This window comes from Melospiza melodia, unplaced genomic scaffold (assembly GCF_035770615.1).
Source record: "Melospiza melodia melodia isolate bMelMel2 unplaced genomic scaffold, bMelMel2.pri scaffold_46, whole genome shotgun sequence".
Classification (NCBI taxonomy): Eukaryota; Metazoa; Chordata; class Aves; order Passeriformes; family Passerellidae; genus Melospiza; species Melospiza melodia.
In genome coordinates this window covers 383,708-401,606 of record NW_026948783.1, presented here as the reverse complement: position 1 = coordinate 401,606, position 17,899 = coordinate 383,708, and the positions used below count along the sequence as shown (strand labels likewise).

General features: G+C 52.2%; 1 protein-coding gene across 1 annotated transcript; it reads left to right on the top strand.

Annotated features, from left to right (window-relative positions):
- Window positions 1–8,660: 8,660 nt before the first annotated feature.
- On the top strand, window positions 8,661–9,596 carry LOC134434698 (olfactory receptor 14A16-like). The gene has a single exon (XM_063183326.1). It carries the CDS (start codon window positions 8,661–8,663, stop codon window positions 9,594–9,596), a length of 936 nt encoding a protein of 311 aa, XP_063039396.1.
- Window positions 9,597–17,899: the final 8,303 nt, after the last annotated feature.

Genomic DNA, 17,899 nt, shown 5'->3' with positions numbered 1-17,899 from the left:
GGCAGGTCAACACCACTCACCCCTGCACCCCCTGCAGCACCGGCAGAACCAGAGGACCCCACTCTGCAACCCTGCGGATGCCGTGAGGAGGCAGGCTCAGACATCTCGTCGGTTTTAGTATTGGCTTCTCGCCAGAAACACACAGGGTTCCTAAGACACACAGTCACCTGGCATGAGGGAAACATCCACAAATTCAACGAGGAGGCGCCACGGCCCCGGGAACCCACCAGCCTCCCACTGGCCGTGTCAGCATTCGCACTAAAGGTAAATACCTCAGCACCCTGTCGCACCGCAGCCGCAGCAGGGGGTGCCTTGGCAGGCACAGGTGCCAGCATGGCCTGCAAACCCAGTGTGGACTGGGACGAGACCGGCGCGGGGCTCCCAGCCCCCAACATGGGAGAGGAGGGGGATGCCGTAAGAGGCGGGACCCGCGGAGCCACATCACTGCAGAGCAGCACAAGGAAGACTGGCACAGCCCCTATGAGCGTCCATCCTGAACCACAAGACTCCACAGTGGGCACTGCCCCGGCTGAGTGGAGTGGGGCGGGCTGCCTGCCTACCAGAGTGGGGCCAGACAGAACACTGTCCATGGCCCCACACCCCCACGGCTTCCACTGACTGCGCATCCCTGGCAGACTGCACTGACTCAGAGATGGGTTAAGCCACCCTCCCCACCAATGAGCCCAACTCGAAGGCGGTTGGACCTGCTCCTGCCGTGCTCAGGGGGAACGTCGTGGAAACACCGCAGTTTGGACAAAGAGTTGTCACCAAATCAGACTCAATCCGAGGCAGAGGCTGATCCTCAAAGGCCGGAAGGCACAAAGAGAGGACAGCACACCCTCCGCCCTGCCGCCCGCACAGGGCGAGGCAAGGATGACCTGCCAAATCCACAGAGCCATCCCCCAGTTGGACCTGTTCCCCAAAACACCATCCTAGGTCCAGGGGGAGGGCTCCACATTACACAGAAACTCAAACTCTCCCTCGTCCATGTCTGAGACAGGAGAGCATCCCTGGGAAATCTGAGAGGTGCAAGAAGCAGACCCCTGCCAAAGCTCCTCACACTTCTTCCACTGCATCAGCAGCGATCCCACTTCTACAGTGCAATCATCAAAGAGGGCCTGCATGAGGCGGACCCCCATGAGAAACCGCGCCTCCCTGGAGAACACCTTCGCAGGGTCCAAAAAGAGCTCTCGCTCTCGGGCCCACAGAAACAATCTCTCAAAATCATCCCAGGAAACAGAAACCTGTTTCCACTCCAGGACCCCTGTCGAAACCCACAGCGGTTGGCATTACCCCAAGAACAGCAGGCAAAGAACCAAAGAGGGGGAACAATACAACCTCACCGACAATCTGCACTCTGTCTCAGCCTGGGCTGCAGTACACTTAGGCGGTCACCAGATCTCACTGTAGAACACAAAAGAACAGAAGCACACACCACTGTTCTCAAGGTGAAGGAAAAAGGGATATTTTATTTTCTGACTCTAACATTTATAGTTTTACAAAAGTGACAGCGGATTGGAAAGTGACAGTGCCACCTCTCCAATGACACTGATCAAAATAACAGCCCTTCAACGCTCTCCTCCTCCATAAAGGAATGCAAAATAATGAGTTATTTACAGAAAGTGGTTGAGAAAGTTCGCTACAAGAATGTCAGCATCAGAAGACTTAGAAAATCTTAAAAATCAGGGTGACACAAGTCTGGCTAGACGTGGTCTCTGGTGACTGCCTCTTTGGTGACTGCCCCTGCACAACTGGGGCTCACTTGTTTCCTTCCTATGGAGACCATTGTGACACTGCGGAGCATTGTGGATCCAATGGGCCATGGTGACACTGCAAGCCCTTTTGGAACCTGTTACACTGTTGGGCCTTAAGGAACCAAGAGGAACATTGTGACCCTGCAGGGTACCACGGATCCAAGGGGGCACTGTGACAATGTGGGGCGTTGTGGAACCAAGAATATCTTTGTGGCTCTGTTGGGCCCCATGGTCCCAAGGGACCAGTGTGAAGCAGCAGGGCTTTGTGGAACCAAGAGGCCATTGCTGCATTTCAGGGCCTCGTGGAGCCAAAGGGATTTTGTGATCCTGCAGGGCACTGTGGATCAATGCAGAGCATTGTGGCATTGCAAGGCCCCATGGAATCATGGAGACCATTGTGACCCTGCAGGACCTCAAGGAGGGAAGGGGCCATTGTGACACTATGAGAAGTTGTGGAAACAAGGGAATCATTGTTGCACTACTGGGCCCCAATGGAACCAAGGGGCCATTGGACACCCAAAGTCCATTATGGCACTGTGCGGCCTTGGGCTTGTGGAACCATGGAGACCATTAAGATCCTTTAAGGACTTGTGTAGCCAAGGGGCCATTATGACACCTTAGGGCCTCATGGAAGCAAGCAGCCATTGTGACACTGCAGGGCCCTGAGGAAGCAAGGGAACATGAAATATGTGTGGCTGCCTTGGTCTCTCAGGGGTCACCTGATAGGTCTGGCTGACCTTGGAATGTGGAAGGCCGCTCCCATCTGCCCCTGAAACACTGGGGCTCTGGGCTCTTCTTTTTATGGAAAAGAACTGTCCATTTTATCCAGGCATGCATGGCCAAAATTTGGATTCCACTTCCAAATTTCTGTGTATCCAAGGATTGCTGCCAGACAAAAGTTGCCAGGACAGACAAGTCTGGCTGGTCTTTGACTCCTGAGGGGCACCACTCACCTGTTTTCCAAACATTGGAAAGACCTCTGTGCTTTTCTTTTTATGAAAAAACCCCATCCCTCTTCTCCATGCACAAATGTTTTAAATTAGGACTCCACATTCATAATTTCAAATATCCAATTTGAAACCTGCCAGGACAGACAGGTCAGGCTTGCCTTGGCCTCTGGTGGTTGCTGTTCATCAGCTCCTGAAACATGGGGGCTCTGTGGTTTCCTTTGCATGGAGACCAAAGTGACATTTGTTAGCCTTGTGAAATGAAGGAGCCATAGCCTTGTGAAATGAAGGAGCCATTGCGGCACTGCAGAGCACCATGGATCCAAGGGACCATTGTGACACTGCAGAGCCTCGTGGAACCAAGGACATCATTGTGGCTCTGTTGGGCCACATGGTCCCAAGGGGCCAGTGCAAAGCAGCGGTGTGGGAGTTAGCCTGGCTGTAACTCAGAGTCAGCCAGATTTTACCCTAGAAGACCTGGGCGCAAGTTTGAAGCCCTGGTAATCATCTGTTTAACCTAGGTTGAGCTTGAGAGTTCCCTCATATGCCTTTAGTGTTGTTATGCTAAGTTGTCCAAGTTTTCCTCCCCTATTTGTTACTTGTTTCCCCTCTTTGGTTTTTGTGCTAGAGTGTTCTACCTCCAAGTGTATACATTGTTGCTTCGCCTTTATCTCAGATCTTTGGATCCCACACCCCTCGTGCTGTGCTCAACTTCTCCATGTGTATTGTTTTTCACCCTGTTACTAAAGTTTTTTTTGGTAACTCCATTGATCCTGCTTGTAGGAGCATCGGGGGGTAGGACGGTTGGGATGGATGGAGATGATAGATCTCTGAAGCCAGGTCTTGAACTTGTGGTTTATTGCAAAGGGTGTGTGTCAGGACCCAGGACATCCCTCTGGCTGTCCTGAGCACCAAGACCCCTGCCAGGGGTCTCAGAGACCCTGGCACAGAGCCCAAAATGCCTGTGGTTTTGATTATGACCCATGGAGCAAATTACCAACATTGTATGAAGGACAGCAGGGCACAAGAGGTTAAGTAGAATATCAGTGAAGTTAGCACAGGGGAGAAAAGTAGATTTTAGAATTTTTGGTATGGGGGTTCAGGAGGCAGGATGGAGGGAACTGGGTGTATCCAGCCTTTCTCCTTCTTCTTCTTGGCCTCCATCTTCTGCTGTGATTTTGGCACTTAGAGATTGCTTTAGAGTAGAAGCTCACTGTCTAACATAGGTGATAGGTTTTGGAAAGTAATTGTAAACATTGTGCATGTAGTTTTTAGTATAAAGACATAACACTACCCCGGGGGCAGGCAGAATGCCTTGGACAGTGTTGCTGAGCTGACCTCGGCAGGGCAGGAGAAAAGTTTTTACAGAAAACATAAAATAAACAACCTTAAGATGGAGAAATGAAGAGCCCTGACTCCTTCTTCAAGCACTGGGCTAGGAAAAGAAACTTTTGAACTTTTCTCAGGGTCAATCTGACCAGCTAGAGATCCCAACAGGTGTGGGTGCAGGGGCCTTGTTTGGAGCTGCCAGACACAGCTTGGAGCAGGCCCAAAAGAGGAGCTCAAAAGAGGCGCCCAAAATGGATGTCCAAAAGAGGAGAGGAGTTCCCGTTACAATACAATAAATCTTCTTCTGTGACGCATATTCTAATTTTCACTAACCACTCTAGTATAAGATACAAATCTTATGGCATTTACATACAGCCTATAAGAAACTTTACATTGCCATACTGTGTTATATTTTAAATCCTAAAAAGTACTCTTTGGACCCCTTCTGCCAAGCTAGTAGGGTCTGCTCTGACCCTTGGACCTGTCTGCAAGCAGAGGGAATTGTTTCATCAAAAGAAGACTACCTTTAGCCGGCCATACCATTGTTTTCCAGTTGTTCAGTAACTAAGGCTTGGTATCTAAAAGCTTGCTTTCATTTCAATCTCACTTACAGTTTCTCTATTCTCAAAATCTTTTGCCAGGCAATCATATTTATAAGGCTTTCCTGTTTCATCTTCCCCAGCATCTGCTCCTTTTCATTTTCACCACCCTTGCCCTGAAGTTGGGGAACCAGAAAGGTTTGTCAGAGCCACCCTCATTGTGACATTTGGTGCACAAACAGGGACCCTGACATTCAGTCATGTCAGCTGGGGTGAGCTGATGGATAGGCCAGTGCTCCCCGGGATTTTGGATTGTGCCGGGCGGGCAGATTCATCATTGCTTCGAGTGACCTCAGCCAGGATCCACAGGGACAATGACAGTTTCACCTGCGTAGGATTGCAGGCGGGTTTGGGGAAATACAGGACAATTAATGCCCATTTTGCTCCTGTGTTTTTACAATACGCATCCACATCTCAAAACTGATTTAGGCTGTTCCAGTGGCTGTTCCACCTAAGGCGGAGAAAGAGAAAAATGGGTAACCGGATGTCCAAAGTAGAAAGGTGCGTATATGGATGCTTTAAGTTAATTCTCACTGATCATGACCAAATATCTTCAAAGAACAAATTAAAATCAATCATGAAGTGGATCATTAAAAATTTTCCAGATGCCCCTGACCCTGACTGTCTTCCCTCCATCTTGGCTGCTCCACTTCCTGCTACCACAACCTTCTCTTCCACCCTGAATGAACCTCCAGACTCTACCCCCAAAACCACAGGTTATGCCTCCACGGTCAATCATTCCCCCACTACCCTGGGCCATGCCTCCAGAAGGCCAGCCTGGAAGTCTGCCATCCTAGGTCAAGGCCCTTCCTCCCCAACACCTGATGCCTTTTGCATCACCCTCTGGCAACAATATAACCCTATGTTCAAGGTACTAAGCCCAACTGCCACACTATTTCTAATCCAAATGTTTCTCTTCCAAGTCATTCTTCCTCCCCAGAAGACAGTTTGGACTCCTCAGAGCCACCTTGCCCCTCAACCCCAGAAGATCCCTGGGAAAGTAAGAAGACTGGCATATAGTCTCAAAATTCCTCATTGCCCCCGTATGTTATAAAAGAAGGGGGCAGAATCCCAGGTATCAGCCATTGGTTTACGGGGAAATCAAGGATCTGTGTAGGGCACCTAAAGACCATAGGAAGGACTTACTGTTTTTTAATGGCCTAATTAGGGCCATGTTTACAGCACATGTCTTAACCCCCTATGATTTAAAATGTATTATGACCATGTTGCTGTCACCTACAGAATACACCCTGTGGGAAGGGGGATGGAAGTGTTTACTAAATAAATTAATAGCAGACTATGCCAATAATGAGGCAAGATCTGAATTGACAATCAACCATCTAGCTGGAGAAGGACAACACAGCCTACCAGATGATTAAGCAGCAGGTATCGCCTGAGAAGTGTTGGATGATATCAAAGAGATGGCTTTGCAAGCTTTAATCCAGGTATCGGATGGTAGCACTCTCAATATGGACTACCTTGGGTGGCTGCAGCTAAAGCTTTAGGACAATTAGACCATCTTGGGTGCCTGTTAAGTAAGCAAAACAATGCTGCCTCCCTCATATTGAGTGGCCTGCTCTCAGACATAGAGACCATCAGACAGGCCACCTTGCAGAACAGTGACAGAGTTTTTACTGTGGGCACATGGGGCATGGCCGTAGAGATTCTGAGGGCATGTGTTACATGAACCTCTCCATCCACAGCGAGTCAATCCACAAGAGCATTCAGGTACTGAAGGAAGGGTTCAAGAAGCTTTAAGTAGAAAACAAAGACTGGGTCAATAAACTCTTCCAATCCAAGGGACTAAAGGATTGGATGATTTCTTGCTAAAACAGGACTATTAATTTTCTTACTGATTGTTGCTTTATTGTTAATTGTCCCATGCTTGTTTGGATGCTTTTAGAAAGTCTTACAAAATTATTTCAGTTCCATCTTGGTTGTAAAACAGAAAGGGGAAGATACCCAACACAAGCTCCTCATGGACCCTTTGGAGGAGAGAATTGGAGACCAGGACGGCACAAATACCTCTCAGAGACTCAGCGTGGGAAGGAAAATTCTTAAAAGTACCTAAAAGTATTCTAAAATACATAAATATCTTAAAAACCTTGAGTATCTCAAGGCATTAATGAGCCCCACTGAGTGTCAGTACAAAGCTCTAAAGGGATTCATTAAAGCAGATAACTGGGGCCTTGAGTGCACAAACCTCTCACAGAGTCTGTATCAAAAGGGAAACACCAAGTACCTTCAAACAACTGAAGTACCTTGAAGCATTAATGAGCCACAATGAATGTTGTTCCTGACAAAGCCTCTCCAGGGACTAATTACAGCAGATAATTGCAGGCCAGGATTGCATAAACCTCTCAGAGACTCCAAGGCAAAAGCAAAACCCAAAGTCCTTTGAAAAACCTGCAGTCCCTGCAGGGAGCATTAAGGAGGCCCCAGGGCCATTCCGGAGCAAGGCTCCCCAGGGACTCCTTCCAGCAGATCCTTGAAGCCATTGGGATGTGGGCTAGGGGGGGATGCTGAGGGCAGGACAAGGGGCTGACAGTGCTCAGCCTGGCTGGGGCTGTGCCAGGAGGCCCCAGGGCCTCAGGACAAGGTGTCTCCTCACAGCCCTTGGTGGCACAGACCCTGCTGTGCCCCAGGGCACCAAGACTCGGCTTCTCCATGTCCCCACCTGTCATCACTGCCTCCAGTTCTCTGCTCTGCCTGGGGCCTGGGGACACTTTCTCAGTCGTGTCCCTCTCTGGGACCCATTAAAAGTCCAAGAAAGTTTGGAGTTGGATTCTGACTTGGAGTTCTGGAGAGGTTTCTTCAGCTCCCTCTCAGGGACTGATGTTCAGGGCCTGAGCACAAAGCCCCACAGGCTCATTAAAGTCCTGGTGCTGTGTCTGTGCTGATGAGCTGGGCTGGGCTCCTGGCGCAGAGGCAGCTCCTGGTAACCAAGCAGAGCTTCAAAAGCACATTTCTCTTGATGAGAAGCTCTTCTGCCAGTCCAGCAGGGCTGGGGCACTGCCTGCAGCCACCCTGGGCACAGCACAGAGGCACAGAGAGCTTCAATCATTCAAGGCTGGGAAGGTGCTGAGAAGTGCCTGGGACAGAATCACTGCCAGCCCTTGGAACAGGAGCCTCTGGCTGCAGGAAAATGCAGCTGCAGCTCCTGCAGCCATCTCCTCAAGCTGGAACATCCCAATGCCTACAAACTCTGTGAGTACATTCTCTGCTTTTCTCTTGTGCAGAGCAGCCAGGGGAGCCCAGGTCTGTCGTGCAGAGCAGGGTCCTGCAGCCCAGGGTGATGTGCTGGGGCAGGGACTCTGCTGCCTTCCAGGGACAGCTCTCAGCCAGCCCTGGCAGCTGCTCCCAGCACTGGGGGACAAGATCTGGGTGAAAAGAGACAGCTGGTAAGGCTTGGGAGGGCTCTAATGGTGTCGTGAGGATGCTGCATTGTTCAGGACTGCTCCCAGCATAACACTTAACTGCAGAACATTTCCAAGTAGATTATGCAGGGAGCGGAGCAAGGCAGGGACTGCATAAAAGGGAAAATCCTGCTTTTTTAAAGTACTGCTCTGGGTTGTCTTGATGGGAAATTGCAAACAGATATTCATCTGGCAGTCCAGGATGAGAAAAAAAAATATTTCTCAGATGTTGCTAAACCAGGCAGTGACAGAAATCAGCACAGGGCCCCTTAGAAGCTGCATCTTGTCCTGTTTATCCAGCCTCCTCAGGGTTGCTTTGACGTTGCCATCAGAGCCTGCAGGTCCAGAGCTGCCCCTGGACAGTGCCAGAGCTGGGAGGGGTCTGCAGGGCAGAGATGAGCCCCCAGGATTGGGCTGAGCTCTGGCAGCACTGGCAGGGCCCAGCCCTGGGCACAGGGAAGCAGCTGCTGGCAGGGACAGCTCCAGGCAGCAGAGCCCTGGGTAGGGAGTGTGTGGAATGTGCCCCCAAGCTGTGCTGGGATATTTAAGGTCCTCTCCAAGCAAAAATATTCCATGATTACTTTTTTTACAGATCCAAATGCCAAGGCACAGCAAATGTCCAACAGCAGCTCCATCAGCCACTTCCTCCTGCTGGCATTGGCAGACACACAGCAGCTGCAGCTCCTGCACTTCTGCCTCTTGCTGGGCATCTCCGTGGCTGCCCTCCTGGGCAACGGCCTCATCATCAGCGCCGTAGCCTGCGGCCACCACCTGCACACACCCATGTTCTTCTTCCTGCTCAACCTGGCCCTCACTGACCTGGGCTCCCTCTGCACCACTGTCCCCAAAGCCATGCACAATTCCCTCTGGGACACCAGGAACATCTCCTACTCAGGATGTGCTGCACAGCTCTTTTTCTTTGTGTTCTTCATCTCAGCAGAGTATTTCCTCCTGACCATCATGTGCTATGACCGCTATGTGTCCATCTGCAAACCCCTGCACTACGGGACCCTCCTGGGCAGCAGAGCTTGTGCCCACATGGCAGCAGCTGCCTGGGCCAGTGCCTTTCTCAATGCTCTGCTGCACACAGCCAATACATTTTACCTGCCCCTGTGCCATGGCAATGCCCTGGACCAGTTCTTCTGTGACGTGCCCCCAATCCTCAAGGTCTCCTGCTCACACACTAACTCCCACAGGGAACTTGGTTATCTTGTTGTTACTTGCTGTTTAGCACTTTGCTGTTTTGTGTTCATTGTTTTCTCCTATATGCAGATCTTCAGGGCTGTGCTGAGGATCCCCTCTGAGCAGGGACGGCACAAAGCTTTTTCCACCTGCCTCCCTCACCTTGCTGTGGTGTCTGTGTTCATCAGCACAGCCATATTTGCCTACCTGAAGCCCTCCTCCATCTCCTCCCCATCCCTGGATCTGGCCCTGTCAGTTCTGTACTCAGTGGTGCCTGCAGCCCTGAACCCCCTCATCTATAGCCTGAGGAACCAGGAGCTCAAGGCTGCAGTGAGAAGACTGATGACTGGATGGTTTCAGAGACATTAAACGGCTGGCCAAATTCTACAAATGACGTGAAATAAAAGTAATGTTATTGATGGCTTGATAGAGGCTTTTTTTCCCCTTTATATTAGTTTTATTATATTGTCCACAAAGAAATGTCATTCTTTGTGCCATCTCTCATTTTGTTTGTCTCCACCTTCCCTGTGCCCATAGACTGTGTCAATGAGGGGCTGCACTCTCAGTGGCTTTAAAGGATCTAAACAATCTCCAAGCAAAGCTTTCTGCAGAGACGCCCTTTTGTTGCCTTCTCTGGAGCTGCAGCAGCAATGTCTGTGTGCAGAGCTGGGGGCAGATCAGTGCTGGCCCAGCAGCTGTGCCCAGCAGCAGCAGCAGCACTTGGTGTTGCCAGTGCTGCTGCCCTGGCCCTGCCCCGCTGCCCTGGTGGCCCTGGTGTTGCTGCAGGGCCCGAGTGCTCTCGGGGCCAGGCACAGCCCTGGGGGTGGCAGTGCTGGGGCTGCAGCAGGGACAGGCCATGGGCACTGCTGGGGCAGCGCTGACGTCTCAGGCCAGGCCCTGGGGGCTCCAGGCTCTTTGCCCAGGCGCTCTCAAGAACACACCCAGGCCAATGCTCAGCACAGAAAACCCCCATAAGCAGCCCCAGGCTGGCCGTGGGCAGGCTGGGAGCAAACAGCATGGCTGGGGCTCTGCATGGGCCCTGGGGCAGATGGGAAGGAGCAGCAGAGCAGGGGCTGATCCATCCCCAGTGCGCTGCACAGCCCAGGGCAGCGTCCCAGAGCGTCCTCATGGAGCTGCCAACAACATCCCCCCTCTGCAGCCCTGGCCTCTCCCCCAGCTCACACAGGTGCCCCATCCTTGCAGGCACAGACACGGCAGCACTGGCTCAGCAGCCCCTGTTTGCATTGCACACAGCAGGGGAGCACCCCCATGCTGTTGTTGTGGGGACATGAACCTGAGGGAGCACAAATGCCATCAGCCCCTGGGGCCAGCAAGGGCTGGAGGACACCAGGGAAACCACTCAGCTTTGTCCTGGCCTCTGCAGTCAGCCAGAAAGTTTGTTCCCATCAGCTGGGAGTTTCCCGTCCCACTGCAGATGCTGTTTGCTCAGACCCAGATCTGCCTGGCAGCCACCCCCAAACTGCCCTGAGCATTTCCGTGGTTTCACCTTTGCTTTCTCTACTCTTTGCCTGCTTTAAATTTCTTCCTATTTCCCTCCCCGGTTCCCTGCCCTGCAAACAGCCCCTCCCTGTTTGCCCTTTCCTCTCTGGCCGGACTCCCCATTGCAGTTCCTGACTTGGCACCATGGAAACATCCCTTGGGCAGCAGGATCACCCTACAAGTGCTGCAGGAATTGTCTGCAGGCTCCTGCAGTGCCTGGTGCTGCTCCCTTGCCAGAGGCACCCCAGGCCAGGGGTGCACATCTGGGCTGCTCAGTCTGGCTCTGGGGCTCCCTGTTCTGGGCAGTGAGGAGGAGCTGCAGAGGCTCTGCAGGACTGACAGGATGGGCTTTGGGGCTGCCAGGAGAAGCTGAGGGACCTGGGCTGCTGGAGCTTCTGAAGAGGAGGCCCAAGGCTCATCCTGCAACTGCTCCAAGGGTGGTTTAAGAGAATCCCAGAATCAGCAAGGCTGGAAAAGGCTTTGGGGATCATCAAGTCCAACCTGTGCCCGGAGACTGCCTTGTCTCCCCTGAGCCTCCTCTTCTCCACGATAAACCACCCCAGCTCTCTCAGCCACTCCTCACACCACTTATGTTCCAGACCACTCCTCAGCCTTTTTGCCCTTCTCTTGATGTGCTCCAGTCCCTCCATGTCCTTCCTGAATTGGGAGTCCCAGAACTGGACACAGCACTGCCCAACCAGTGCTGAGCCCAGGGGAAGAATCCCTGCCCTGCTCCTGCTGGCCACACCATTCCTGATCCAGGCCAGGAGCCATTGGCCCTTCTTGCCCACCGGGGCACTCTGCTGGCTCATGTCCAGCCTGCTGTCCATCAGTCCCTGCAGGTCCCTTTCTGCCTGGCTGCTGTCCAGCCACTCTGTCCCCAGCCTGTAGTGATGCAGGGGTTGTTGTGGCCAAAGTGCAGAACCTGGCACTTGGTCTTGTTAAACTTCACCTTGTTGGATTTGGGCCCTGGATCCAGCCTGTCCAGGGCCCTGTGCAGAGCCCTCCTACCATCCAGCAGATCAAAACTCCCAGCCAACTTGCTATCACGAGGGTTCCATGAGGCCCCAGAGTGTCGCAATGGTCTTCATGATTCCATGAGACCTCTCAGTATCACAATGTCACTTTCGTTCCATGGGGCCCCTTCGGTGTCACAGAGTCCCTTGGATCCTTGGGCCCTGCAGTGTTATAATGGATCATTGGTTCCATGAGGTCTGTCAGTGCAGAAATGCTCTCCTTGCTTACCCAGTGTCACAATGGCCTCTTGGTCCCAAGGGCCACCATGAGGTCAAACATGTTTCCTTCATTTCAGGAGTCCCTGAGGAGCAGCCCTGGACCCTTGGTTCCATGGGGCCCTGCAGTGTCATAATGGCCCCATCCTGACACCAGGTCCTGCTCTGTCACAATGCTCTGCATCGTTCTTAAAGGCCCTGCAGGGTCACAGTGGTCTGTTGGTTCCCTGAGGCCTCAGAGTGCCACAATTAATTCCTTGGTGCTGCAGTGTTACAATGGAGCCCTGGTGACACAAGATCCTGCAGTGTCTCCAGGGACCCTTGGTTCCATGGTGTCAGGGTCCGTCCTAGTGGACAGATGACCTGATGGTTCGTAGGAATGATTTCAGAGTGCAAAACACCAACACGGTACAAGGGGGTTTGCAGTGATGATCAAATCAAATGCAGTTTTATTGAAATAACCACAGCAAAAATGCAATAGAGGGATTAAGGGAGAGAAAAAGATAGAGAAAGAGAGAGGAGAGAGAGAGAGAAAGAGAGGGGATATAGCTAGCAATGCAGAGACGAAGTCCTTTGGTCCAGTCCAGCCGAGGGTCCGCCTGCTATGCTGGGGAGATCTCGAAGGCTCTACCTAACTCAGAGGCTTTTATTACTGAAAATTGTGGGGGGGGAACAGATGTAACAGGTAGTCCATGTTCTCAGCAGTAAATGATCTTGATAGATGTAACAGGTAGATATGTTCTCAGCAGTAAATGAGAGCCATTGTATTCTCGGTCCAGTGGTCACAATCTGCAGGCAAACATCTTGCTTCGGTCAGCTTGCCTCCCCACACACCTCCCCCGGGCTGGGGGTTTCAGTCCCAGTCCTTGGAAGGAGCAGAGGAGCCTTTTTAGGAGTTTCATGTCTCAGACCTTGATGGAAAAGCTTCTCACATCTCCGTCTGTCTGTCACGGTGGTTGTAAAATAGGTGAGGGTCTTTGGTGGGAGACCACCTGGAACTCAGGAGAAGTCCAGCCAGGCTGAGAGGTGGGACAGCTTCCAGAGCTGCTATTGTTGCAAACGGGGCATGGTGCCCTCTTCTTAGCATACAGCAAACACACTTGTGAAAACAATCGCTTAACACTGAGCTTTCAGATCTCGGAGCCTGTGGCGTGTGACTTTTCTCCTTCAGAGCCAGATATAGACGGGGGGGGGGGGTCTTCTCTTCAGTGGTCTCTCAAGGACGATCGTGAGGCAGATGAGGGAAAATTGGGACAGACTCTCACACATGGGGTGCCACAGTGTCACAATTGTTCCCTCAGCTCCCAGAGTCCTTGCAATGGAGCAATGGCCCCTTGATTCCATTGTCCCCAGGCTCTCCCAAGGGTCTCCTTGGTTCCGCAGTGGCACAATGGCCCCTTGGCTCCACAAGTCCCTGCAGGGTCACAGTGGCCTCTGTGGCTCCTCCAGGACCCAGACTGTCACTATGGACTCCTTGCTTCCATCCAACCCCACAGTGTCACAATGGCCTCTTGGCTCTTTGCTGCCATGTCGTACACAGTGTCACCATGATCCTCTTAGTGCCACCAGGCCCCGCAGTGTCACAATGGCCCCTTGCTTCCCCAGGGTCCTGCAGTGTCACAATCATCAGAGAAACAACCATACTGGGAAAGACCTTGGAGAGCATCAAGTCCAACCTGGGACCCAACACCACCCTATCACCCAGACTATGGCACTCAGTGCCACATCCAGTCTTTCCTTAAACACTTCCAGGGACAGTGACTCACACATCTCTCTGGACAGCCCATTCCAGTGCCCAATCACTCTTTGTGAGGAGAATATTTCCTAATGTCCAGCCTAAACATCCCCTCATGCAGCTGAAGGCTGTGTTCTCTTGTCCTGTCACTGTTCCCTGGGAAAAGAGTCTGACCCCCACCTGGCTGCACCCTCCTGTCTGGGGGTTGTATAGAGTGATGAGGTCTCCCCTGAGCCTCCTCTTCTCCAGGATAAACAATCCCAGCTCCCTCAGCTGCTCCTCACATCACTTGTGCTCCAGACCCCTCACCAGCCTTGTTGGCTCTCTCTGGACACGCTCCAGCCCCTCCATGTCCTTCCTAAATTGAGGGCCCAGAACTGGACACAGCACTCAAGGTGCTGCCCAACCAGTGCTGAGCACAGGGGAAGAATCACTGCCCTGGTCCTGCTGGCCACACCGTTCCTGATCCATAGGAGGGCTAGGGGTTGGATGAGGGAAATGATGGGGAGGGAGTGGGGACAAAGTATTATTGATTGTCAGCCATAAAAGGTCTTTATCTTCATATCTGTTCAGACTGCATTAGAAAGTACTGGGGGTCACTATCAGCTGGATATTGCTGATAGCAGTCTATGAACAGGAAAGAATAACTGTCAAAACAATTTCCTCTGCTTTTTTTTTTTTTTTTTAATATAGCAGATTCACTTTGAATACACTTTTGAAATTTGTCTAATTAATCACAGAAGAATTTGAAGCTTCAATTATTCCCATTGGCTTTTCTTGTTTGATTGTTTTGAACTATTGTTTCTGAGCCTTTTCCATTGAATTCCTGAACGAAACAGCTGAAGAAAGAAGAGACATCTGGAGTAATAAAGTTCATCAGCAACCTCCAAGTGTCTGAGGATCCATCCCCATCCGAGCAGCAATGGACAGAAATGGGCACAGCTTTGTGGCTGCCCCAGCTTTGGCATGGGCCCTGGGCCTGGAGCAGGAGCAGCTCTTGAGGGCCCCAAGGCCTGGACTCTTGTGCTGCCCTGGGCAGATGGGATGGCAGCAGGGGCTGCAGAGCTCTCAGCACCTCAGGCAGAAAGGAGCAGGGCAGCCAGGGAGCCTCTTTTGGCCTTGGCCAAGCACCTTCCCCCATGGCTGGGGCTGAGTCCTGTGGTAGCTGCAGTTGCTGCTGTGCCCTTGCCAGGGGCTGAGGCCGTGGGGCAGTGCCCAGAGCAGCCGGGCCTGAGCAGAGCTGTGGGGCCAGAGCCGGCTGGGCTGGGCTGGGGAGAGGCCCTTGGTGCTGCCCAGAGCTCAGGGCAGCTGGCAGAGCTTGCAGGGAGCTGGGCTGGGCTCAGAGAGCCTGGCCCAGAAACCATCAGTGTCCATCTCAGCCTGACTGAGCGTGCAGGGGCAGGACTCAGGCCAGGCCTTGTGGGGCAGGGCCAGCGCCTGTGCAAGGCATTGCAAACAGGCAAGTGGCCCAGAGAGAAGGTTGTTCTGTGCCCTGGGTGGCATGGACAGAGCAGGGAGAGGGCCCAGGACATTTGTCAGTGCCAGCCTCTGTGCCCAGCCCTTGGCAGCCTTGGCTGCTGAGCCCAGCTTTGGCCTGGGCTGAGTTTGGCTGTGGCCCAGCTCCATCCTCCTGCAGGGCTCAGGGCCTGTTCCCAGCCATGGCCAGCCCTGGCTGCCTCTCTGCTGGCCCAGAGGCCAGCAGAGCCCGGGGCAGGGCTGTCTGTGCAGCCCCACAGGTGCCACAGGCTCTGCAGGAGCTGGCAGAGGCTGCCCAGCAGGGAGGCCATGGGGCACAGAGCCCCAAGGCTGCTGTGGGCACCACGGCACAGGGGCCGTTCCCAGCTGCAATGCTCCTGGCCTGGGCTGGGCCTGCACAGGGACTGGGCCACCATGGCTGGGCCAGCACAGGGCCACAAAGGGGCCACGCAGCCGCTGCCAGGGCTGACAGCAAGGCCAGGCACACACAAGCAATTGCTGAGCATCACCTGCACTGGCCAGGCCTGACTGTGCCAAAGGCAGAGCTCAGCTGCCCTTGGGGGCTGCAGGAACAGTCCAGAGCCCAAAGAGCCTCCATGGCTGGGCTGGAGACCAAGGCTGCAGTAGGGAAATGCAGGGCTGCTGCGGGATGGGGAGGGCATTGAATTCCAGCACACACCTCAGCTCTCTGATGATCCCGGCACCATGCTGGGCCCTGTTTCAGGCTGGAGCAGAGCAAATGTTGATGGGACAGGAGCCCTGCGGGTCTGTCAGGGACCTGCAGCTCTCAAGGTGCTCTGCTCTCCCTCAGGTGCACTCAGAGAGATCCAATCCCAGCTGGGCACCTCAGGGCACAAGTGGAACTGCCTGTTCATGGGCACACAACTGATGTCAGCCTGGATAGGGGCACAGGTTTTAATTTGTGTTTATCTGATAATATACAAGCGAATCTTTATTATGTGGGTCATTTGAGTACTTTTAAGAAATAGCAATTTTTTCCCACCAGAAACAGTGGTTCCCACTCTACTTTTATAACCAATACTCATTCTATTATTTAATCTCCCTTTTCCATCCGGTGTTTCTACCTCTCCTGTTGAAATAGCCATGTTTGACTACATCTCTTCACTAGACCAGCTGGATCCATGTCCTTCCTGCTGCTCTCACATTTCTTCTTCCATATGCTCTCTGGCCATTCAAGTGCCTCTCAGCTGACTGGTTTCATGCTTTGAATCTCAAGGAGTGGCCAAATCTTTAAGAAGTTCAAATAAATATGAATTAAATATGTCGTTCTGGTTATATCTATCTCAGATTTACCTTTTTTTATGTCTTTGTATTGAACTGTTTCTGTATAGAAATCCCTTTGGGCTGGTGGACATGTGAAATGCTGCTGGGACACGACAGAAAACCGAGGGAAGAGCTGTGATGGTTATTAAACTGTTCAAATATTCCTGTTGTGTTTGTAGGCAAGAAATGTTTCTGTGCCTCTGAGTGTCACCAGTCCCTGAACCCAAAGGACACAAACCTGATGAGTAGTTGTTCCCACTGCAGGGGCGCTTGGACTTTGGCTCTGCACAGGAGAGCTCTTCATCCCTTTTCTCTCTTTTCCTCCCACTGGGCATAGAGGGAGCTCCTGACTTCAGCCTATGACTCATGTGTGCAAAGAGCAAATCTGGGCAAAATCAGGGCAGGGAGGGTTTGGGGGGAACTTGGGATCTGTGCTGGGCACAGAAGGTGTTTTCCATTGCTCTGAGACTGTCTGCTGTGCAAAGTGGATTTATTATCCTGCAGAGGAATGACTGTTGCATTTGATGGAGCTGTGCCTTCCCTTGGCTTTGTTGGCTGACAAGAAATGAACATCCCTCTGTGTCTCAAGCAGCTCTGTCTCCAAGGAAAGCAGGTGGGAGTTGGAGCCAAGGAGCTGAAAGCTGCAGGTGCAGCCTGGGCTGGAGGGAGCTCAGATTTGCACAAGGCTGCTCTGAGTGCCAGGGCTTGGATGGGGGAAATGGTGGGGTGGGTGTAGGGACAGAGTCTGATTGATTGTCAGCCATGAAGGGTCTTGATTTTCATATCTATTCCAACTGCATGAGGAGGTACTTGGATTCAGTGTCAACTGGAGATTGCATACATCAATGAATTAACAGCCAAACAAAATTACCAGGACCTAAAAAGTATTTTCTCACTGTCTTTTTAAATATCATGTGTTCACTTTGAATACACTACTGAGATTTACTTAACTACAAATTATTTGGAAACTGAAATCAAATTGTTCCCAAAGGCTTGGCTTGTTGAGGTGTTCTCAATGTTAATGAGTCCTGGGACACTGAATTCCTGAACTGAAGAGCTGAAGGCTGAACAAGCCTCTGCAGCAGGAAAATTCAGCAGCAGGCTCCAAGGTGCTGAGGATGTCAGCAGCCCCCACTGAGGCCATCCCTGCCCAGAGACTGTGGGGGAATGGGCAGACAAGGAGAGCGTCCCTGGGGCTGGGGCAGCACAACTCAGAGGCACCAGCGGCTCCAGCTGGGAAATGGAGTGTGGAATGTGGCTGGGAAAGCCCTGCCTGGGCTGTGCCAAGCAGGACAGACAAGCCCTGACTCCCATCCCCCAAACAACTCTTTCAAGGAGACATTTAAAGGGAAACTCAAATTGTTTGTGTCCTCTGAGTTTTATGTGCTGAAGAAATAGCAACAAGAGACACTAAAAAGTTCAAAAGAGCAAAACAACCTTTATTG